This window comes from Balaenoptera ricei, chromosome 19 (assembly GCF_028023285.1).
Source record: "Balaenoptera ricei isolate mBalRic1 chromosome 19, mBalRic1.hap2, whole genome shotgun sequence".
Lineage (NCBI taxonomy): Eukaryota > Metazoa > Chordata > Mammalia > Artiodactyla > Balaenopteridae > Balaenoptera > Balaenoptera ricei.
Window position 1 is genome coordinate 63,459,904 of NC_082657.1, and position 24,524 is coordinate 63,484,427.

At 56.5% G+C, this 24,524-nt stretch overlaps 1 protein-coding gene across 4 annotated transcripts in view; it reads left to right on the plus strand.

The window, feature by feature from the left end:
- Positions 1–24,524, plus strand: part of ACSF3 (acyl-CoA synthetase family member 3) — a 57,940-nt gene that overhangs the window by 9,351 nt on the left and 24,065 nt on the right. For all 4 annotated transcript variants that reach the window (XM_059903922.1, XM_059903924.1, XM_059903926.1 and 1 more), the window contains exons 4-6: positions 12,147–12,301; positions 13,865–14,010; positions 21,355–21,467. In XM_059903922.1, the coding sequence (XP_059759905.1) occupies positions 12,147–12,301; positions 13,865–14,010; positions 21,355–21,467 (414 nt within the window). The remainder of the gene's footprint in view (positions 1–12,146; positions 12,302–13,864; positions 14,011–21,354; positions 21,468–24,524) is intronic.

Genomic DNA, 24,524 nt, shown 5'->3' on the forward strand with positions numbered 1-24,524 from the left:
AGGAAGCACCTGGGCGGGGCTCCTGTGGGCGCTGGACTTCAGATGGGGGCTGGGCCCCAGGTGGGGGCGGGGTTCCTGTGGGGGCGGGGCTCCAGGTGGGGGCGGGGCTCCTGGTGGGGTGGGGCTCCTGTGGGGGCGGGGCTCCTGTGGGGGCGGGGCTCCTGTGCGGGCTGCTGTCCTGCAGGTCTGCAGCCCCAGGAGAGGAGTGGCTTGGAGACCTCTGCGCAGCAGGGCCGCCTAGTGAGGTCTCTGGAGAAGTGCCCAGGCTCGGCCCGCAGCACAGAGCTTGTTGTTTAGTCACTTTATTCCGGCGTGAATTTCCTCACGAGGGGTCCCTGAGGCCTGGGGTCCCTGGTCTGCAGAATCCATCGTTCACTGAAGTCGGCCTCCTCTGTCCCCACCAGAAAGAGGCAGCTCTAGCTAGATCGTCTCCGGCCCGTCCTCACGTCCCGCCTGGAGCCTTAATCCACATCCGTGCTGGTGCCAGGTCAGACTGAGAGGACGAGGTGCTACAGACAGGCCGGCCCCGGGCGAGCCCCGCACCTCCCTGACCTTCCGTCTCGTCCTTTAACGGAGGAGCGATGAGCCCGGCACAGGGTGGGCACTGAGCCCAATGCCAGCAACGCAAAGCAGGGAGAAGCAGGGACCCTTTCTCCTCCTGTTTGCAAGGGTGCTGCGTGCGGACCAGCATCAGGGAAGCTGGGGAGCCTGTGTGCTGACAGGTGATGCTGTTGGGTTTAGAGGAGAACGTAGCTGAAAACCCGGCGTGGGCGCTGTGCACAGACCGGCGAGCCGAACAGTGGAGGTGGCAGCCCGAGGGCCAGGGCAGCCCGTTCAGACCCTGCCCAGCAGCCAGCCCCCTCCTCCGCCCACTGCCGCAGCTCCGCCCCCATCCTGCTGTTTGGTTTTCAGCTGCAGGGCCTCAGGATTTAGACAGCGGGGTCTACAGAGGGCTGTCTGCCTCTTAACACAAGTCCCAGTGACTCTCCACAGGGGTCGGTCCGGCCCGGCACACGCGGCTTCCCGAGGGGGCTCTGACCGAACTGACTGGGCAGTGGGGAGGGGGAGAACGGGGGGCCCTGAGGCTATCGGGAGTGACTGATAAGGGCAAGTGGGGACAGCCAGCTCGTCCCCTAGTCCCCGGGGAGGTTTTGTGACTGCCTGGGCTTGTGCAGCAGGAATGCAGGAGTGCCCTGGGGTCTCCAAAGAATGCAAATTGCCCTCCCCCACAATTCTTCATTCACTTGGAGGGCCTCCCTGCAGGGCGCCACGAAGACAGGAGGAGGGAGAGGTGCCCCCACCCCGAGCTTAGATCAGGGACCCAGACAGGCTGAGCCGCAGCGGCTGACCGGCTGGCTACAGTCCCAGCTCCGGGACTTCCTCGTTCCTGATCCACGTGAGTGCCTGGTGGGCGAGGCAGGGGTGCAGGCAGGCTGCTGGCCTGCAGACTGAGCAGGCCTTTCCTTCCCCGAAGCACAGACCCAGGAGGTAAAGAAAGAGCAGGAAGTGTGGCTGCCTCGTCCAGGAGGGGGGCCCCGGCCCCTGCTGGCCTCTTCCACCGCCACCTTCTCCTCCCCACCCTACCTCCACCACCCTGGGCCTGCAGGCTCAGTCTCTGTGCATCTTGGCCCCCGTCCTGGCCTAATCTGCACTACTGTTCAGTGTAGCACTTACCACCTCCAAGCCACGTAGACTCTGCTGTGGGTCTTCATTTCTCTCCCCCTAGAATGTCACCTCCGAGGGCATGGTTTTCCTTCTGTTTAGGGCCTGCCCCAGGGCCTAGGGCAGGTGGCTCAGAGCTGTTGTGGATGAATGGACGGTCGTCACTCACGGGCCCCATGGGCCATGAGGGGACGCTGGCTCCTTGAACCCTCTCCACAGGCTCCCCCTCGGCTTTTTTTTTTTTTTTTTTTAATTTTATAGCTACTTTATTTATTAATTTATTATTTATTTTTGGCTGTGTTGGGTCTTCGGTTCGTGCGAGGGCTTTCTCTAGTTGCGGCAAGTGGGGGCCACTCTTCATCGCGGTGCGGGGACCGCTCTTCATCGCGGTGCGCGGGCCTTTCACTATAGCGGCCCCTCCCGTTGCGGGGCACAGGCTCCAGACGCGCAGGCTCAATAGTTGTGGCTCACGGGCCCAGCTGCTCCGTGGCATGTGGGATCTTCCCAGACCAGGGCTCGAACCCGTGTCCCCTGCATTAGCAGGCAGATTCTCAACCACTGCGCCACCAGGGAAGCCCCTCGGCTTTTGTCATCGTGATCGTCTGGACTTGTGAACAGGCCTCTGGGGGGAGCGTCCCTGAAAGTCACTTAGGGGAGTGGTTATTTGTTTACTGAAAACTTTACTGTATCAGCTCCTCAGGAGTCAGAGCATAAGCAGGTAAACGTGACAACATTCCACTGAAACACCCGCCACAAGGTTCCCCTAAAGGGACAGACTGCTCTGCACACTTTGGGTTTGTAGACGCGTATAAAGACCAGGACGGGGGGCTTCCCTGGGGGCGCAGTGGTTAGGAATCCGCCTGCCAATGCAGGGGACACGGGTTCGAGCCCTGATCCAGGAAGATCCCACATGCCACAGAGCAACTAAGCCCGTGCACCACAACTACTGAGCCTGTGCTCTAGAGCCCGTGCGCCACAACTACTGAGCCCATGCGCTGCAACTACTGAACGCTGTGCACCTAGAGCCCGTGCTCCACAACAAGAGAAACCACTGCAGTGAGAAGCCCACGCACCGCAACGAAGAGTAGCCCCTGCTCGCCGCAACTAGAGAAAGCCCGCGCGCAGCAACGAAGACCCAACGTGGCCAAAAATTAAATTAAAAAAAAAAAAAAGACCAGGACGGCGGATGGGGCCTCCTGTGCTCACAGCTCCGCTCCATCTGCCACTGCCCGTGGCCGCAGGTGGCGGGTTACGTGGGTGGGCTTGTCAGTGTCCCTGAGCCGGGGGTTCCATGTGGAATATCATCCTCGGGGTGTGGGCAGCTCCACCTGTCGGCCTTGGTGTTCACCCTCCCGAGAGGTCTTGCTGGTGTAAAGCTTAATGGGATTAGCTCTGTTCAACATGTACCTGTGTAGCTTAGATACTGTGAAAACGAGAGCGGATTTTGGACAAGGAAGCACTCAACAGGGAAACAAACCTCAGGGATTCCCACCTGCTCCCAGGCCACCAGGTTCCGTTTATTTTCTTTGGCCTCCAGCTGTCTCCCGTCACTCCAGTGGCCCCTCGCTGTCACTACTCAGCCTGCACCTCTGAGAGCGAGACCCTGGGACGCTGCCTGTCTCCTGCCCGGGGGCTGGAGACCAGAGGCTGCAGGGCAGCTCGCCGGGACAGTCAGCTCAGACCTTCCCGATCCTAGGCACTGACTTGGGGTTTCTCAGAACCATGCAGCAGGGCTGAAGAGTCAAACACATTTGCTGTGGCTGATAAAAGACACAGCCCTGAGTTTCAGAGTTTTGTGACTCTACTTATACTATTGATAGGAAAACCCCACCTTTAGCATTATTAAATATCGGGGCTTGTCTAAGCTTGTTTTTGAGAAATGCGTGTAGGGACTTCCCTGGTGGTCCAGCAGCTAAGACTCCTCGCTCCCAATGCAGGGGGCCTGGGTTCGATCCCTGGTCGGGAAACTAGATCCCACCTGCCACAAGTAAAGATCCCACATGGGGCAACGAAGATCCCGCCTGCCGCAACTAAGACCCAGCGCAGCCAAATACGTAAATATATTTAAAAAGAAAGAAAAAAAAAAGAGTGTTACCATTCATTGAAAACAAAAAACAAAGAAATGAGTGTAAAGCGGTGCGGGGCCCAGAAACCTGCACTGGTGTTGACACGGTCTCAGCTCCTGGCGGCTTCAAGTCCTTCTGTGAACAGTGGGGTGAGGGGCTGTCTGCATCCCGCGAGGCTGAGTGATGAGGTGGCGGTGACTCGGGACGGCAGGAAGACTGGTGGCGGGCTGTCCGCCATCAGCCCCGGGGAATGAAGTCTGGTTGTTGATTAGGCTGCCTGGCCGCGATCGATCCCTTGTTGCAGATAACGTGCTCCGGCAACTTCTCGGGATCACGGTGGCTCTCGGAGAAGGCACTGAGTCACGGTGGGGCCCGGCAGGTGAGGCAGGAGGGCGCAGACCCCGGCACGTGGCGCTGCTTTCGGCTCGGCAGTGCAGGCCGCTGGGGCCACTGCCAGGGCACTCTGTAGAGACCAGTGCCCTGCTCGGGACTCCGGTGCCCATGTGAAGCCTGCTGCCTGGCACACCTGTGGCCGCAGAGGTCGTTCATTCTGGGCTTTGAGAAATCTGCGTCTTGCTGAAGTGGGTGGAGGTGTTTGCAGGCGGAGTTGGGGGAGGGGAGCAGAGCTCTTAAGCTCAAGTGCGTCTCAGATCTGACCCACAGCCTGGGGCCACTAGGGCGGGGCCTCACACACAGGCCCAAGGAACGGGACAAACAGGCATCTGTTCTCCTGTCTCCAGCCTTTCATTATGGAGTGTCCTCTGTCATTGCCGGATTTTGGCCAGAGCACCTTAAAAACAGAGTAAGAGCCCTCCCGTGGGTTGTTAGAATTGCCAGAAACGGGTGATGGCTTAACCCCTGGCCGTTGCTTCAAGCTAAGGAGGCGCCTGTGGCAGCTGTGCGCCAACCCTGTCCTGGCTTTTGCCGGGCAGGGCAGTCCTGCTGGGGGTCTCGCCCCAGGCTCCAGTCCCGGACGCTCTGCAGGGTGAGGTCGGGGAGCTGGTGCGTGGAGAGGCCCCGGACCCCCGCTCTGCTGCCTCCGCTGTGGGCTCCCGTGTGCCGCCCGCTGGGGAGCTGATCACATCGCGCTGGGCTCTGCAGCCTGGCTGCCGCAGGAGTGTTTTCACTGGTCAAATGCGGGCCCTAGAGAGGCTTTTGAGGGCATCTCCCGACCTTCAACTTCTGAAGTGTATGGACGTTGAAACAACGGGGACGCGGCGCGGTGGGGGCGCTGCTCTTCCCTTTGCCAGTGTGGGTGAATTCTCAGAGTGGCCAGGCCTTCCCGGCTGCACAGTTCTCAGGACGCAGCCCCTGGGGCAGATGTCGTCTGTGTGCCAGGGGTCCAGTGTCTGAGTTGATGACCTTAGGGCCGCTCCTCCCCCTTCATTCAGCCGAGTGTGAGCTCTGTCCTTCCTTCAGCCTCCGGTGGGAAGCCTGGGTGGGGACCACGTGTGCGGCCGCCAGAGACCTGGCCGGGACCGCAGGTTCCCAGAGTGACGGCCGCCTCACCCAGCCTGTCCCCGCTTCCTCTGAGCCCGGGCCCTGCGCCTCACCGGGCACGTGGTGCGGTCTGTGCTGTTCTGTGCCGTCTTGGCCTCATGCTTGTGGTGACGGGCGAGCCCTGGTGAGCGGGAGGAGGACCCGGCTGCCGTGAGGGTGCTGTCGGGACTCGCCAGGCCGGGTAGCGGCGGGGTCTGCGCACCAGTGGAAGCACAGCCGCTAACCTCTAGATGCTGCCGCCGTGGGTGAGAAGGAACGGGGGCTCGAGGCTGTTCCTGGTCAGCCAGATCGGGATACCCGCGCTCCCGGGAGATGCCCGAGTGGTGTCCGGTGTGTCCTCCAAGGACCCATGCCTTTCCCGGTGCCAGGTGGCAGCGAGGGCACTGCCCTCCACCTCGGGGAGCGGCCTGGCCCCCGGCGCGGACCTGGCGGACGGAGTTTCTTTAACAAGCCAGCGGGAAGCAGGACGCCCCACAGGATTTCCGGCAAATCTGCGTGTCAGAGCTTGGAAGGGGCCTGAGGGATTCAGTCCAGAGTGACACGGTGGTGTGAGAAGGTAGCAGGAAAGCCGCAGGGCCTGGTCAAGGTCACAGCCACAGCTGGGCGGGAAGGCCTATCAGGAGGTCTCTGTCCCCCGGGGATTCTCGCAGGCACTTTGCTCTCAGCGGCTGGACCACTGTTCGTGCGCATGGTTTTACTTCCTCAGTTTCTCCTCAGTCTTTTCCTCGCAGTTTTTGTTTATGAAATTAGGCTGTGTGTCCTGTAGGCTTCCCCACAGTCTGATCTTGCGGATTACATCCCTGTGGTGTCGTTTAACCTGTTTCGCTATGCCTTATACTTGCTGAAAACTGGTGGTTAGGTCTAGAGGTGTGACGAGGCTCCGGGTGTTGCTTTGCTCTGGCGGGGAGGAGACGTCACAGCCAGCGTGTGTCTCTGTCCAGCAGGGCGCGTGACGCCCAGTCGTCTCTCTCCTTCTGACGTCAGCACTGCTGGTGCTCGTAGCCTAGAGCTGTCAGCTCACCGGGGTTTGTAAAGTGGGGAACGTTGTCACGCTTCTTCTATTTAATTGAGGCGTAAATTACATACAGTAAAATGTATGTAAACTGAGTATGCGTCTGTGTGACGGTCACCACGCAGATAAAGACAGAGCACGTTTACATGGCCCACAGTGTCCTCTCCTAGTCAGGGGGTGCACCATAGCTGAGTTTCACGTGTTCTTCATATATGTGGACCCGATAGTATGTGTCCTTTTGTGCTTTTTAGTTAATCGTACTATTTTAAGATTTATTCTTGAGTTCCATCAATTGTAATTTGTTCTTTTTGTGTTGCTGTGTTGCATTCCTTTGTATGAAAGTGCCACAATTTATCCATTCTTCTGTTGAAGGAGGTTGGATTGTTTCAAGTTTGGGGATATTTTGAATAAAGCTGCTATAAACATTTGCATAAAGATCTTTCTGTGGACATTTCTCTTGGATCTGTACCTGCTGGTGCTGGACACCCACTGGGCTGGATGTATATTTAATTATGGTTGAAACTGCCAAAGAGTTCTGCAGAGCGGGTGCATGTTTTATAACCCCAGCAGCAATGTGTGAGGGTCCTAGTTACCCCAGATCATTACCCACACTTCCTGTGGTCAGTCTTGTTAATTCTAGCCATCTCAGTGAGTGTACTTTTGTTTCCTTTTATTGAGTTTTAGTTTCCATGAAGTGAAATGCACAGATCTAAGTGTACAGTGTAGTATGTTTTGATGACTACACTTGTATAACCCACACCCAGGCTGGGAAAGAAAACATTCCCATTGCCCCAGAAGTTCTTTCATGACAACCCCCAGTCACCCCCCTGCAGGCAACCACCTCTTCTGATCTTTGTTACTATAAGTTAGCTGACCTGTTCTTGAAATTTGCACGTAATGGCATCAGCATTTGTAGGCTTTGTGTTTCCCTTCTTCCACTGGGCATCCTTTGAGGTTTATCTCTGCTGCGTGTGTAAGCGGCGAGTTCCTTCCATCACCAAGGACCCACAGTTGTCATCCCTTCTCCTGTTGATGGGCATCTGGCTTTTCCCAGTTTTGGCTTTATGAATGAAACTGCTGGGAACATTCTCATATGTCTTTTTGCAGATGTACATTTTCATTTCTTCTGGGTAAATACCCAGGGTTAGAATTAGTGGGTCACAGGATCACGTATGTGAAATGTTTTAAGAAACTCCCAACCCTTTCCCAAGTGCTTATCCGTTCTATGCTCCTGTCTGCAGCGTGCCCCACCCTTTAGCAACTGGGTCCGGCTTTCTAGGTTTCGGCCATCCTAGTGGGTGTGTAATGCTGCTACCTCACTGGCCTTACAAGATTTGCATTTCTCTGATGACTGATCGTGTTGAGCACTTTTCATACGCTTACTGGTCATTCAGAGATTTTCTTTTTATGAAATGCCTCTTCAAGCCTTTTGTCCATTTTTAAATTGGGTTGTCTTTTTATAACTAATCAGTAGGTGTTCTGTATATATTATGGATAAAAGGCCTTTGTCAGAAATACGTGTTGTGAATCTTTCCCCCGTCTCTGGTTTCTCATTTCACTTTTTTAATAGTCTTTTGATAAAGAGAATTTTAAATTTTGATGAGTCTAATTTGGAAGTGGTAATGGTGGACATCATTGACTTATTCTCAATCTTGGAGAAACATTAATATTTCACTATTAAGTATGATGTTACTTGTGGTATTTTGCAGATACCGTATATTAGCTTGAGGACATTCCTATCCCTTGTTTTATGAGAGTTTAATTATAGGGTGGGTTGAATATTATCAAATGGGTTTTCTTTACCTCTTGAATTGATTGTATAGAGTTACCCCCTTTATTTGTCTCCCTCTTTATTCTGTTAATGTGGTTAGTTATACTGATTAAAGTTTTTAATATTTCTAATTTCCTAATCTTACAGTCCTTTAGTAAACTTTCTCGGCCATGATATATTATCCTTTTCATATACTGCTAGGTTTGATTTGCTAATACTTTGTTAACGGTTTTGCTTCTGTGTTTACGAGGAACACAGGTCTGTAGTTTTCTTATGACATCCTTGTTAGGCTTCTGTATTGGAGTTTTGCTCATTTGTGAAAGGAGTGTGGCAGCCACCCCTCCCCCCCTTATCTGTTCTTTGGAAGTTTGTGTGTGGCTGAAAGTATTCTTTCCTTCAGCGTTTGATACAATTCCATTGAAGCCATCTGGGCCAACCTTTCTGGGAAGGTTTTTAATTAAGGATTCAGTTTCTTTAATAGATGTAGGACTTAGAATATTTTCTATTTTGTTTCTTGTGTCAGTTTTGGTACTTTTAAAAAAAATAATTGTCCATTTCATCAAAATTGTCAAATTTATTGGCATAGGGTAGTTTATAATTTCTCTTCATTATCCTTGTGATATCTTTAGGATCTGTAGTGATGTCTCCTTTAAATATCTGATATTGGTAGTTTATGTTTTCATTCCTTTTTCTTGATCACTCTTGTTTTAGAGGCCTATCAGTTTTACTATCTTTTCTAAGAACCAACTGTGTTGATTTTTCTCTAATGCACCTGTGCTTTATATTCCTGTTCCTTCTGTTTTTTTATTATTCCCTTCCTTCATCTTCATGATACACTGCTACTACTGTTGCTTTAAACAGTCAGGGGTCCTTAAAATTTTTTTAAATTACCCATATATTTGCTTTTCTGGTGCTCTTCATTTCTTCCTCCAGATCTGTGTTTCCCTCTTGGATCGTTTCCCTTAATCCTGAAGAATTCTTTTGATAGTTCTTATAGTGCAGCTTTAAAAAACAATTTATTTATTTTATTTTATTTATTTTTGGCTGCATTGGGTCTTCGTTGCTGCGTGCAGGCTTCCTCTAGTTGTGGCGAGTGGGGGCTACTCTTCGTTGCGGTGTGCGGGCTTCTCATTGCGGTGGCTTCTCCTGTTGAGGAACACGGGCTCTAGGCACGCGGGCTCAGTAGCTGTGGCGCACGGGCTTAGTTGCTCTGCGGCATGTGGGATCTTCCCGGACCAGGGCTTGAACCTGTGTCCCCTGCATTGGCAGGTGGATTCTTAACCACTGCGCCACCAGGGAAGCCCTGTAGTGCAGCTTTGAAGACAAATTCTCTCAGCTTTGTTTCACTGAAAATGTTTTCATTGCATTGTCCTTTTTTAAAAATAGCTCTATTGAGATGTAATTCACATACCATAAAATTCACCTATCGTGAACGATGTGATTTTACATAAATTTATAGGGTTTGTTCAACTATTATCTCAGTCCCTATTCCCACACGCAGCCCCTGGCAACCACCGTCTGTCCTCCGTCTCTACAGAGTTTCCTTTTCTGGGCCTGGCATATAAATGGAATCATAGAACATGTGGTCTTTTGGGCCTGGCTTCTTTCACTCTGTAGAACGTCTTTGAGTTCTGTCCATGTTGTAGCATGTGTATTAGTAGTTTGTCACTTTGGTCCCTGAGTACTGCTTCATCACGTGGCCAGGCCACGTTTGGTACACCCATTTATCATTTATTGGGCATTTGGGTCAGTTCCAGTTTTTGCTGTGGACATTTACATACAAATCCTGGCGTGGACACGTTTCATTTACCTTGTGTAGATAAGTAGGATTAGAATTGCTGGGGTGTACGATAAGTTTATTGTTAACATTTTAAGAAACTGCCCAACTTTCCCACAGTGGCTGTTCTGTCCCCTTTCTCATCAGCAGTGCGTGAGGGCTCGTTTCCCCACATCCTCACCAACATTTGTTTTACTGGTTTTTAAAACCATTATTATGGTCATTGTAGTGGATATGACGTGGTATCTCATTGTAGTTTAAATTTGCATTTCCCTAATCACTGAGGACAGTGAGTGTTTTCTCATGGTCTTATTTGCGTCCATGTATCTTCTTTGGTGAACTGTCTATTCGGATGTTTTGCCCATTTTTAAATTGGGTTATTTGTCTTCTTATTATTGAGTTTATATATTCTGGATACTAGTCCTTTATCACATAGATGGTTTGCAGATATTTTCTCCCATTTTGGCTTGTCTTTTCATTTTCTTAATGATATTTTCTGAAGCACGCATGCTTTTAATTTTGATGAAATCCATTTTATCAGTTTTTTAATTTCATAGATCGTTTTTGCTGTCGTATCTAAGAAATCTTTGCCTAACCAAAGGTCATGAAGATTTTCACCTATGTTTTTTCCTGAAAGTTTTATAGTTTTAGCTGATACGTTTAGGTCTCTGATCCACTTTGGACTGATTCTTAGGTGTGGTGAGGTAAGGGTCTACAATTCATCTCTTTGGACGTGGCTATTCAGTTGTCCCAGCGCTGTTTGTTGGAAAGATGATCCTGTTGAAGTGACTTGGCTCCTCTGTCACACTCAGTTGGCCATCATCATATTGATTTGTTTCTGGGCATCTGCTCCGTTCGTCTGTGTGTCTGATCTTACACCAGCTTCACACGGCAGTGAATGCTGGTGATTTGGAGTGGGTTTTGGGTCAGGAAGTGTGCGTCCTCCACCTTCCTGCCTCCTTCTCACGTGTGTTCTGACTCTTCCGAGTCCTCTGCCTTTCCCTGTAAACTGTGGGGTCAGCTTGTCAATTTCCGGAAAACAGAGCTTGCTGGGGTTTGGGGAGAGCTGCCATCTTAGCAACACTGAGTCTTCCCATGTGTGGACGTGGATGTGTCTCCACTGACCGAGCACTTCTGTCTTTCCTGACAGGTCAGAGTGTCATCTTGTCCCACACGTGGTGACACTCTTCTCTTTCTCCTCTTTCCTGTCTGTACTTCCGTTTAGATCATTTCCACTGATTGCTGTCTTTGCTGCATCTAGTCTGTTCAGTGTATCCAGTGAATTCCTAGTTTCACATAATGTACTTTCCAGCTTATAATGGTTCTCTTGCAGTTCCACTTCTCTGATGAAATCCTCGATCATCCCCCATTTCATTCATCTTTTCTGAATTTCTTAACCTATTTATTAATTTAAATTCCTTGTATGATAGTTCCAACATCCGTATTGAGGGTCTGCTTCTATTGACTTTTTTCTTAGTTATGGGTCACATTTTTCTCTTTTCATACATGCTTTATAATGGGGGCGGGGTTGTCTTTAAAAGGACGATGTAATTTTCTCCCCAAAGAGGAGTGCCTTTGCCCTGTCAAGCAGCGAAGGTGAGGAGCTAATTACAAGCGTGCGGTCAGGCACTGGGGCGGGCGGGGGCTGGCGGCAGCGTTCTGGACGCCTGGAGGGGAGGCTGTGTGTGTGGGGTGTACTGAGCACGGAGCACCCCGCGCTCCCCGGCCCGCCCTGACCGTGGGCTCATGCGGCGGCTGCCCGGAGAGCGCCCCTCCTCTGCAAGGTGAGGGCCAACACACGAGCACGTTCTCAGCATGAGCTGACAAACTTGAAGCGCCTTTATATCAAAACGAGAAACATCTGTTACAGAGTAAGATACGGAATTCACATGACTTCTTCGGATAAAACAGCAGACGCCATCCGTTCCCCGTGTGCGCTTGCCCGCCTGCCAGACGCTGTGCTGTGCTCAGGCCTGCCTGGCCCCTCGTGCAGCTTTGTCCGCCCTCGTCCGCGTGGCTGGAAAAGCCTGAGGCGCCACCTCTCCCCTGACGGCAGATCCGAGGCCAGTCCCCAGGCCCAGGGCCCACTCCTCCCCGATCCGCTTCCTCCTCACGGGCCACCCCTGAGGCCAGACGCCAGTGTCCCCTGCACAGTGACTCCACGGAAGGTCCACGCGCTTGTGTCACCCTGTCAAAGTGAGACCCCCTTTGAGACAGGAGCCGCTTGCAGACCCTCGGATGCTTAAGAAAAGGGGGGTCCTCTGCTGAGAGCACTCGTCTTGGAACCGAGGGTCCGTACGTGTCTGTGCATGCGTGTCTTCTCATCTTTTTGCTGTGTGCTTCCTTTTTTCTCTTTAGGTTTGGGAAAAGTTCTTAAGCTCTGAAACTCCACGGATTAATGTATTTATGGCAGTGCCTACCATATACAGCAAGTTGATGGATTATTACGACAAACATTTTACCCACCCTCATGTCCAGGATTTCGTGCGTGCAGTTTGTGAAGAAAAAATCAGGTAAATGAAGAGAGTCCACCTTCCCATCCAGAAAGTCAAATATAACTTATTTTTAGTGAGTCAGTTCTACTAAGTTTTAGGAAGCAGTATTTTTTCTTTGCTTTAAAATGTGTATCTACGTCTCTCTCTACGTATCTGTGCTCCCGACGCAGCTGCCTGTATTCTGTATCCGTGTCTCTGTTCTACCTCTGGGTCTTTCTGTCCCTCTGTCTCCGTCTGTCCGCCTGTCTTCCGGTAGAGTCTGAAGGACGAGGATGGGGAAGTCCTTTCTGACCCCACATCTGCTGGCTCTCAGCCCTGCCCCCTCCCCGACCCCCTGCAGACACCCTCCCTGACAGACATGTGGCTGTCTGGCCCCTTCGGTGGCATGGGGTTTGCTCTGCGTGTTCCCACGAGCCTGCCAACTGCAGCTCCTCTCTGCTCGTGGTCATGCGGTTCATCTGCAGAGCACACGGAGGTGAGCAGTTTGGCGGGTCTTCACAGGCATGATGACACGTGTGCCTAAGAGGTGTGACACGTGTGTCTGTGGCAGACACAGCCTTTAACAGTGCAGCGAGTTGGCGCTGGACAGCCACGAGCTTCATGGCCTCTGTGCGTCTGATTCCTGGTCCTTAAGAGGAGCTCAGGAAAGCCCTCCGTTTCCGGGAGAGAATTCCCAATTAGCCAAGACGAGTATTTCACCTTGTCCTCTGCTCCCATTTAACCACTCTTTGCTCTTTTTCTGAAAAGACGTTTTGATGGAACTAGAGCCCTTTTCTGAGGGTGCCACTGCCAGCACCTCCCTGGATCGGCCTCCCACGAGGCGCCATGGTGGGGCTGGGGTCCAAAGCCCAACCACAAGGACAAGAGTGGGATTGGTAGCACGATGTATCCAGATCTCAGGAGCCAAGGGCAAGAATGAGATCAGAGAGGGGAGATCAGGGTGACTCTGGGTGACAGGCCCTCAGACCTCAGCAGCCGGGCTCCTGGTGGGGAGGGTCCTTGTGCCTGCACCTCCGTGGGGGGAGCACAGGGGTGGTCGTTGCTCCGGCCCCCACTAGAAGCAGAAGCACCTTCCTTCCTGCACACAGTGCTTTTGGGACATGGTGCATGCCGAGGCTCTCAGATATCAGATCAATGTCACTGTCACGTGAGCCGTCAGCGCCAGGCAGTGTTCGTGGAGGAGCCCCCGTGCGCCCCTCACTGGAGACTGCCTGCTTCCGTCTCCCCCTCCTCCTCAGACCCGGTGGCGTTTTGTCCCTAAACCAGATAAGCCGTCATCACCTTATTCTTATCACTGCTCTTTTGTGGGGCCGTTTGTGATTGTTTGTAGAGCGTGCCACCAGGGACCCTCAAATCACTTTCCTTTTACTGTGATTACCCCTTCCTTGTGAAGACCTATTTACATTCTAAAATATACCCAAGGTTCTTCCCAAAGAACAGAGTTAAATTTCAGCCCGAACTGCAGCTTTAGCCGTGAGTTAAAGGGTGACAGTGAGTGGGGTGCTGGGTGCGTTGGCTTTCACCGGGCTGACGAAGCCGTGTGCTCCCGCGAGCTCAGGAGCCTGTGGTTGTGCCACGCAGGTTGATGGTCTCGGGCTCGGCCGCGCTGCCCCTTCCTGTGCTGGAGAGGTGGAAGGGCATCACCGGCCACACGCTGCTGGAGAGGTACGGGATGACGGAGATCGGCATGGCCCTGTCCAACCCCCTGACAGCAGCTCGCCTGCCAGGTACGAGCGGCGCCCGCCAGCTGTGTCCTCCCTCTGCTCTGGGTCCTCGGGTGGGCCAGTCTGCGGAGGGTGCTCCCCTGTTGGGCCACGGGCACGTTCTCAGGGTGGCAGTGTCCTTCCCAGGTGACCCAGACGCCGTGTGCTTGGCAGGGCGCCCCCCTCCCCACCTCCCGGGCCGGGGGCTGCTTCCGTCCAGACCAGGTCGCCCGCGGCCCAGAGTCTCCCATGCAGGTGCCCTGAGCCACACAGGCCGGTGGTAGCGGGAGAGACGGCAGGTGTCGGGGGCAAGGGAGGAGGGACCCCCGCCTGTGCTTGGGGACCTGCATGCGTCTGGATGGCCTGCTGCTCTAGACGGGTTCCTGCCCTTTGGTTTTCCTGTCCCGCCTTCTCTAGGCCATTCCACATAAACAGCCTTCACGTCCCGGGTCCCTGACAGGGAACCTGCAGGCAGAGCCTGAGGCCTGAGACGTGAGCCTGTTCTGTCCTGGGCCCTTTTCCAGCCCTCCCGGTCAGTGCCCTCCAGCTTGTCCAAAACACAGTAGGCGTCTGGAAATAAACGTACGTCATCGTGTGCCTGTACTTGCCTCTGGGCATCCGCTTGTCTTGCACGACACTGAAAGACACCCTTCTGGTGGGCAGGTCTGTGAGTTTTCAGTGTGTCTGCCATCATACTCAGGTAGACGAAGTTGAGTCACCTCCAGAGCTTCCCCCTTTCGTGGTCAGCGCCTCCTCGTCCCAGGCCGGCGAGCACGTCCCTGGTTCCTCTCCTTGTAGCTGTGCGTTTCCTGGAACGACACAGAGGCACAGCCTCCAGGACCTGCCTTTGGGTCCGGCTTCTCACACTTGGCAGGACGAGTGTGAGACACATCCTGTGCCGAGCAGCACCTTCGGTGTTAACCTGTCTGCCACCGAAGGACGCTGGGTTGTGTCTGGTCTTGGACAGTTCCCAGTCGGGCCGTTATGAAGGTCTGTGTGCAGGGTTTTGTGTGAATGTGTCTTTACGTCTCGTGGGCAGTCGCCTCAGAGTGCAACTGCTGGGTCAGAAGCGGGTGTGAGCTTGACTTTCTAAGAAGTGCAAACTGTCCACACGACAGCCCCGATACTGGGCTGATCTTACCCCTCTGATGGCCTTGGAGAAGTCCCACAGACGGAGCAGGTGTTCACACTGTCGGACCAGGACACCCTCTGTCAGGCGGGGGCAAAGGCTCCGGGACAGAGGGACCTGCGCCCGTGCCCTAAACCCGAGGCTTCTGGGCAGAAATTCTCGAATCTTAATTCGCTGCAGCTCTTCAGGCTCAGGGTTCTGCTGTGGCTGTGCGTGGCCTCTTCTCGGCACTGGAACCAAGAGCCCGGGGTCTTTTCTCGCCCGTGAAGCAGGCGGCTCACAGTGGGCGCACGGCCGGCTCTTTGGTTTAGAAACAATGAAGGAAGTAGCCGTCAACCTTGAATCCGGGAGTGAGTCCCTGAGTGCCGCTTCCGGAGCAATCAGGCTGTATCCTCTGTGCCCCTGACTCCTGGGCCGGGCTCCTTCCAGCCGGGACTCTGGGCTGGTCCGGGGACACATCCTGCCAGCCTGGCCCATGACAGGTTCCCTGGAGGCCCGGAGGGGCACGTGGCCTGAAGGAGACTGTTTGCCCGGCTGAGGCCCCGGGTGGTGACCTGAGCCGCTGGGCCTGGCATGGTTTGACAGGAGGCTGCCATCAGATGCTGGGCTTGCCGGACAGGCGCTCCAGGACCCAGTGAGGCACAGTCACCCGCCCCGAGGCTGGGCGGGGCCACAGGACAATTAAAGTCACCTGGCCACAGCTCATACCTGTTGTAAAAAGAGGCGGAAGGATAGCCTGCCCTCCTGACTGCAGCCAGCCTGTTGCCCAGTGGATACCAGGAGGGCACTCAGACCCTGCGGGTGTGGGAGGGGCCCGTCCCGTGCTGTGGGAGGGGCCGTATCATGCCGTGTGGGAGCGGCAGCGCCACGTAGTGTGGGAGGGGCTGCGTCACGCGCTGTGGGAGGGGCAGCGTCACGCGCTGTGGGAGGAGCCACGTCATCGCGGTGTGGGAGGGGCAGCGTGCACGTGGCGTGGGAGGGGCCGCGTCCACCCTGCGTGGGCGGGGCAGTGTCACGCGGCGTGGGAGAGGCAGCGTCCACGTGGCGTGGGAGGGGCGGTGTCACGCGTTGTGGGAGGGGCCGCGTCCTCGCGGTGTGGGAGGGGCAGCGTGCACGTGGTGTGGGAGGAGCCACGTCGCGCTGTGGGAGGGGCCACGTCCACATGTTGTGGGGGGCTGCATCACGTGGCATGGGCGAGGCAGTGTCACGCAATGTGGGCGGGTAGCGTGCACGTGGCGTGGGAGGGGCAGAGTCACGCATTGTGGGTGGGGCCACGTCGTCGCGGGGTGGGCGGGGCCGCGGCGGCACGCTGTGGGCGGGGCCGCGTCCACGTGGTGTGGGGGCATGTCACGTGGTGTGGGCGGGGCAGCATCACGCGTTGTGCGAGGAGCCACGTCGTCGCGGGTGGGCGGGGCAGCGTGCACGTGGCGTGGGAGGGGCCGCGTGCACGTGGTGTGGGAGGGGCAGCGTTACGCAGCGTGGGAGGGGCCGCGTCCTCCTGGCGTGGGCGCGGCAGTGTGCACGCACTGTGGGAGTGGCCGCATCACGCGGTGTGGGAGGGGCGCGTCCACGTGGTGTGGGCGGGTACTGTGCACGTGGCATGGGCGCGGCAGTGTCACACGGGGTGGGCGGGGCAGCGTCACGCAGCGTGGGAGGGGCCGCGTGCACGTGGTGTGGGAGGGGCAGCGTTACGCGGCGTGGGAGGGGCCGCGTCCTCCCAGCGTGGGCGGGGCAGCGTCACGCGATGTGGGCGGGGCAGCGTCACGCGATGTGGGAGGAGCCATGTCGGCGTGGTGTGGGCGGGGCAGCGTGCACGTGGCATGGGAGGAGCCACGTCGTCGCGGTGTGGAAGGGGCGGTGTCACGGGGTGTGTGGGGGCGGTGTCACGTGGCGTGGGAGGGGCCGCATCGTCGCGCTGTGGGAGGGGCCGCGTCCACGTGGTGCGTGGGGGCCACGTCACGTGGCGTGGGCAGGGCAGCGTGCACGTGGCGTGGGAGGGGCCGCGTCACGCAGCGTGGTAATGAGCATGCACGTGGTGTGGGTGGGGCAACGTGCACGTGGTGTGGGAGGGGCTGCGTCCTCCCGGCGTGGGCGGGGCAGTGTGCACGCAGTGTAGGAGGGGCAGCGTCACGCTGTGTGGGAGGAGCCACGTTGTCGCGGTGTGGGCGGGGCAGCGTGCACGTGGAGTGGGAGGGACCGCGTCACGCGGTGTGGTAGGAGCAGCGTGCACCCTGCGTGGGCGGGGCAGCGTCCACGCTGTGTGGGAGGGGCAATGTGCACGTGGCATGGGAGGGGCCGCATCCACCCTGCGTGGGAGGGGCAGCGTGCACGTGGCGTGGGAGGGGCTGTGTCACGCAACGTGGGAGGGGCAGCGCCACGCGGTTTGGGCTGGGCGGGGCGGGGCGGGGCGGGGCCGGTGGGTATAGGAGGCTGGCCCTACCTGGTTGACCCTGCTCTGTTCCACCTACTGGGGTAGGGGCGGGGGGTTCTGGGGTCTGAGCAGCTGCCCTGTCCTAACACAGCAGTTTCTGCCGTTTGTAGACTTCCCTTTAACAAATCATAGGTTTGTCTCTGTGTGGAGATTTTAATGCCACTGTTGTGGTAGTGGTGCTGTAATTCTGTCAGCGTTTTCTTTTCTTTTTTTCATAAATTTATTTTACTTTTATTTATTTTTGGCTGTGTTGGGTCTTCGTTGCCGCACGCGGGCTTTCTCTAGTTGCAGCGAGCCGGGGCTACTCTTCGCTGTGGTGCGCAGGCTTCTCACTGCGGTGGCTTCTCTAGAGCATCGGCTCTAGGCGTGCGGGCTTCAGTAGTTGTGGCTTGTGGGCTCAGTAGTTGTGGTGCATCGGCTTAGTTGCTTCGCTGCATGTGGGATCTTCCCGGACCAGGGCTCGAACCTGTGTCCCCTGCGTTGGCAGGCGGATTCTTAACCACTGCGCCACCAGGGAAGCCCTGTCAGTGTTTTCTTTATAGACATTCTTAGCAGTTCAGGTCTCATTGAATACGATGGACAGTCCTGACTTCCTTAGCATGGGAGAGGGGCTGGAGGTTGAATCAAGCACCAATGGCCAATGATTTAATCAATTGTACCTGCATAATAGAACTTTCATAAAAACCCAAAACAAGGCTGGTGAACACGGGTTGGTGTTGGAGTGTGATGTGCCTGGAGAGTGTGCAAGTTTAGAGACTCCCACCCACCCACATACTTGCTAGAGGTGTCCCTTCCATCTGGCTGTTCCCGCCTTGTAGCCTTTGTAATGAACTGGTATTCTAGGAGGTGATCTGTTTTGTTGGGTTCTGAGAGCCGCTCTAGCAAACCGTTTAATCCCAGGAGGGGCCCAGGGAACCCCCAGTTTGCAGCCAAGTTGTACAGAAGTTGTGGGTAAGTGGGGACGTGCCCCTGTGACTGTCAGTCCTGTGGGACTGAGGGCAGCCACTCACCTCCCTGGAGGCCACGGCAGATCCCGTAGGGTTCCCTTCCCCACAGCATCTCCCCGCATCTCCCTGAGTTCCCAGCGCCTGGATGGAGCCTCTGCTTCCTCCTTTCTGCAAGTGTTACTGAACTGAGCCAATTACTGACACGGGGTTGTGGGGAAGGAACGTGCAGGATCCAAGCACGGAGAACAAGCGGCTGGTGCTCAAAGGACCCAGACTCCTTATGGCTTTCAGGGAAGGGCTATTAAAGGCGACATTTGCGGGGAGGGCTGCAGGTGTGTGACATTCTTCTGATGGGTTGGTGGTGAGGTGACAGGGTGGTGTCCCAGGAATCTCAGTCATCAGCCTTCTGGTTCCAACAGGGCTGGGGGTCTCAGCCTGTAGTCACCATCCTCCACCCGGGTGGGGGCCTTAGTTCACGCAGAACAACTCCAAGATGTGCGTCAGGGTAGTGTGTACGTCTCTTGAGGAGGAGGTACGACTCTGTCTTATTACCAATTTATTGTTCGAGCTCTGAGGTAACTGCTTTTCCTTTGTTTCTGTGTTCGTCTATTTCTCTCATTAGTAACTGCCTCAGTCTGCTCTCCGGAACTCAGGGAAGGTTTAGGAGACTAACGTGTCTTTTTACAAACACGAAACGAGGGACATGGAGGGGCTTTCGTACTCCAAGGATCCCCAGGGCTCACACTTCAGGAGGCGTCGCCGTCTGGAGGGCTTGGGCCTGAGCAGGCGTCACACCACTGCGGGGACGAGAGCTCAGAAGAAAAGGGAAGAAGAGCAGATTTCACTCCTGAGCGAGGTGGTTGCTCGTGCTTAAGATTCTGTACTTAGTTTAATGAAGTGCCTTCTGATGAAATCATCATATTCTGCCTGATGGCTCAAGGTGTGTTCATGGGACTCTTTATTTCTGGCACATAGTAAAGAAATCATCCTGACCAGTCTCAGAAAGTGATAAATCAATTCACAGTATACCTCCTTCACACAGCACGAAATCCTCTCACTGCCTGGGAACACAGGAAGGAGGACCATCAGCCCAGTGGGCCCGACCGACGTCCTCTTACACATGGCCTTTCTCTCCTGCACTTTATCACCCCATTTCTTCCCTTAAACCTTTTGTTCTGTGGCTTTTACACACACACTGAGGGCTAAAACCTAGGTCATCCTGCTGACATTTGGCCATAAAATATGAGCAATTGGGAGTGATCTAAAGACCTTGGAAAAAAATCTCCAAGATGCACGGGCCTGGTCTGTAACCAAGCAGTCAGAGCTGTGGCCCCGCCGGTCCTTAGCAGACCATGAGGTCCAAGGAGGAGCAATGCAGACAACAGGGCTGAGACAAACTCTTCACTGGAGACAGATCCAGAGGGAAGCTACGACGCTGAGGTCCACTGGGAAACACATCCCCAGTGTCAGGACTGTGGCCGCCTTGGCCCCAGGTCCTGCAGAGCCTGCAGGAGGGCAGGGCTTGGACCCAGCTCATGTTCACAGCCTAGGTCTTGTCTCTGGTCCTCGTGTCTTGTCTGCAGCTGAGGTGGAATACCCCCTTTTCCAGGCTGTCTCCGGTCTTGAGCGTCCTGGCACTCGCGCAGCCCCCAGCCCCAAGTAGATGACCCGCAGGAAGAGAGGAGGGTAATGCATGGCGGTTCCTTTCATACACAACATCCAGGGGGCAGGTCCCCGGAGAATGGGTTAGTGGTTGCTGGGGTGGGGGGAGATGTGACAGCTGACGGGGACAGGTTTCCTTCTGGGCTGCTGGAAAGTTCTGGAGCTAGATGGAGGTGATAATGGCACAATGTTGTGAATGTGCTGAATGCCCCTGAATCCTAGGCTTTATAATGAACAGCTGCATCATATATGGATTTCACTGTAGTTCTTAAATATTTGGAAGCAAAAGAGAAGGAGGGGAGGAAGGAGGAGGAAGAGGCGGCGGTGGCCCCCAGGACCCCAGACAGAAGACGGGCTGAGGAGGACAGGGCCGCACCATCTAGCACGCTGAGCCCTGTGTCACAGACGTTTCCGAGCGTGCGGATCCCAGAGTGCTAAGCAGCTCGTGGAGTTTGCCAAGTGGGCTTCCTGGGACTTTTCTCCTGTGACAAGTCCTCATTGATAACAGTTAAAGGTCCTGAGACCTTGAAGTGAAGCCTCAGACACTTGGCATTTGGCCCTGGAATCTCTGCCCCGCGTCAGCTATTCATTACAGTGGCCGCGGGGACTCCACTGCGGCCACCACCTGCCCTCACCTCTGCAGGTTCAAAAGCTGATTATAACCACACAGGGGTGAAGACACTGAGCCAACCACAGGCACCTAACGAGTGAGCCAGGATGCTGGCTACATCACCCCTGCCGTGAGGACCCGCTCACCCTCTGGCATCTGTCCCACTCCAGCCCCTCCCCAGCGACAAACCGCGGCCATCTGTGCCCTGACCGCTCAGCCGGGTGCTCCAGTGAGATAGAAGTGCCCTTGCCTCTCGCCCTGGGTGCTGGGCGGCCCTCCCGAGGTGCCCTGCAGGCCTTGTAGGGCATTCGGAGCCCTGGCTGCTGCTCTGCGTGTCCCGCCTAAGGCTGTGCTCTTGGCTCCTGGGGCTTCGTCCCTGTGTGTGCACGTGACAACGGGGCAGGACCCCTGTGCGCGCACATCATGTCCGTGCGGGGTTCCCATGCGTGTGCATGTGACAGCCACGCGGGACCCCCCACCTCCGTGTGTGCACGTGACGTCAGGCAGATCGGAGCACCTCAGTGTGCGGCGCTCTCCTTCAGAATCCCGCTGACCGCCTCCTTCCCTCGTGCCTCCCCGCCCCTTGCAGGCTCCGTGGGGACCCCGCTGCCCGGCGTCGAGGTGCGCATTGTGTCAGAAAGCCTGCAGAAGGACGGCTACCCCTACGTTGTCCACGCGGAGGGAAATGAGGAGGACACCAAGGTGAGCCCCTGTGTTCTCTCTGGCGGCACGTGGGCATCACACGGCCACGACCACCCAGCAGGCCGATGGCAGAGGTTGAGGCCCCACCGCTCGGGGACGGCCCCTGGACTGCGGCGCCGCCGGCTGGCCTTGACTCAGGGCGCTGCTGGTGTTTTGGGCGTTGCCTGCTGTGTGGACGGTGCAGAGTGAGGCCCAGAAGGGCTCCCCGCGCTCAGCCAGGCTCCTCCTGGGCTCTGTCCTCTGGGCCACGTTGAGATGGGCCCTGATAGCCTCAGCTAGGACAGCCCGAGTTAAAGCAGAGATCGTTGTCGGCAGGATCTTGTCAAAAATTCTGCGCTGGCGGGACGCTGGCACCCACTTGGAGTGGACGCCGACAGTGTAACCGGCCCCCAGCCTTGCAGTCGCCCATTTGGACAAATTCACGGAAGCTGTAAACTGACGTTCCCCACTTGGGAAGTCACTGTTCCCTGCTTTCTGTGTTGTTCTAAGATCCGGAGGGGAAGGGGAAGAGAGGACTGCTGTCTTGTTTCAGTGAGGACTTTCACAGCCACAGGTCTGCTGGTCATAAGCGATCAGGGTCATAGAAGAGGTTCGGTTTTGGTAGGAAGTGGAATTTTGATTTAAGAGACTGTTTTCTCCACAGCGGCTGTCCATACTCTTGACTTCTGTTACCCTGACAAGTTTTAAAAGCTGAAAGTAGCAGTGATCCTGTCTCTCACTTGTGCCGGGAGGGGCCGCGGACAGGCCCTGCCCTTGTGGGCCTCGGTCTCCAGTGGGAAATGGCAGCGTTCAAGAGATGGTTGTTGAATGTCTTAGCTCCAGAACGTAGGTGGAACTTGGGTGGGTTTTCCTGTAATTTTATGAAAAATGACATCAAGAAGTATGTGTTCCGTCTACCCGAGAACCTCTCACCTGGATCCTCCTTGCTGGGCTCGCGCCCTCTCGGCCTCTCCTCCCAGATGTGATGGTCCTCCCCACCAGCCTTGCTCCCGTCCACGGTGTGTGGGCAGCTTTCAGGGCGGCCTCAAGGCCCCTGGCGTCCAGCCCTCCTGGCAGTAATGGGGCTGCCGCCCCCTGCTGGATGCTCAGTCCGCCGGCTCGGGGTGTCGTTCCAGGGACCCCGCGTGGGAGGAGGGCCCCAGCAGAGGAGCGTCGGGGGCATGTGGGTCCATCAGGCACTAGCAGCACAGAGGGCGGGGGGGCCCCTGCACCGCCCTGCCTGAGCTCCTGTCATGCTGGATGTGGCAGGGATGCTGCCAGAGGGAGGTGCGGCTGGAGAGCGTCTCCCTCCTCAGTCACACCGAAGTTTAACAACTTGGGGCAAGCAGCCACCCGCTCACCTGGCTCCCGCTCGGGGCTGTAGGGGTTTCCTCACTGAAACGCGCTCAAAATAGGAGGTGGCAGCCTGGCCCTAAGCATCTTGACGGTCAGAGAAGGAAGCGCGTGGTCCACGGCGTGGGGGCTCGGGGGCAGTGGAGACAGAGCAGGGATGACGATCCGCTGGCCACAAGCCAGGCCCCATAAACGTGAAAGTAAGGGGACCTGGAGCTCGCGGCGGCGTGTTCTAGAACGTTTCCAACTCAGTGGAGGAGTCAGTGAGACACACGGTCCAGAATGGAGCCGTCTCCATGGCCGATGACGGCCCGGGGCGGAGAGCGCAATCACAGGCCGGTTGCCCCTGGGGGCTGGGGTGGGCCTGGGCCTGGGCTCGCTCCCCCGAGCTGGTCAGAGGCCACCGCCGCCGCCGCCCCCCGCTGCCGGGAGCGCGACAGGGGCACTCCCCGCCTCCCGTGCGCTTTCCCCGGCTCCGTTCGGAGCGGCAGCCCAGGGGCCGCCTCCCGGCTGGGGGTATTGCTCACCGCCCGCCCCCAGGACCCTTAGCGGGGAACAAGGCCAGACCCCAGACTCAGGCGGGCGAGACCTCCGTGGAGCCTCCGCCTGGGTCCCCGCGCTGCGCAGGACAGGTGGGACGGGGTGCGCCCCGAAGGCAGGAGAACCGGGCTCAGGCCTTGCTGAGGAAGCGCCTGCTCTCGGCTTCTGTGACCTCACAGGCACTCCCCCTTGCTGACGGTGGCAGCGAGGAGGACGCCGGCTGCTCGCCTGGCCTGGAAAGTGCTGGCTCTGTCCCTGCGGGGACACCAGTGAAAACCGCCAGCTCTCTTCTGATCGCCGCCCACGCTCGGCAGGTCCAGACGGCAGGGACTCTTTCATGTTCCGAAATCAGGGGGGCTGCGGGCGATGTGGCTCAAGGTTTTTGTTAACATTTAATTGGAAATCACTTCAAACTTACAGGAAAGTTGCAAAAATACCAGTGTGAAGAAAGCCCGCTCGCCCTTGCCCGGTGCATTTGTCCTTCCCCTCTGCCAGGGCACCACGCGGGCCAGCATGGGCTCCTGCAGCGTCCGTCCTCCTCCCGCTGCCTGGCGCCCCTCCCTCTGCCGCTAGCCCCGCCCCGCCCCCCCCATGACGCCGCGTGGTGACTCCTTCCACTGCAGGCTCTCTGGGGTCAGGGTCCTCTTTGCTTGTCATGAGGGCACATCTTGAACTTGGAAGTACCTCCTAAGCCAGATGGTCACAGGCCCTTTGACCCGAATGGCAGGCGCAAGGTCGGCGCAGGCGCATTGACCAAGGAGACGTGTGCCGCGTAGCGGGCGTGCGCGCGGAGCCCGCGGCGGGGCAGCAGGACTGGCGGGGCCCACAACCTCTCTGGGGCCGACCTCTCTGTGGGGTCTGTGGCTGGGGCCTCTCCACCTCCCTTCCTTACTCCTCTCCTCCAGCCAGCACGTGGGGAGCCCCCCTGGGCTGGAGCCTGGGGAAGGAAACGCAGCAGCGGCGATGGCGCCCACCAGGCGGTGCAGTGCTGCGGTCAGGGTCCTCCCGCCTCTGAAGCCTGAGAGCTCTTGCTTCTCTGGCAGGAACCGACCGCCGAGAATCAGGAGTGGTGACCAGGGGCCTCTCGGGCCTGTGTCTACCCCGCAAAGCGGAGGCCCAAGGGCGGACAGGAGCCCTGCGAAGGCACAGGGTGCCTGGGCAAGGGGTGCTCCCAGGCAGCAGGGA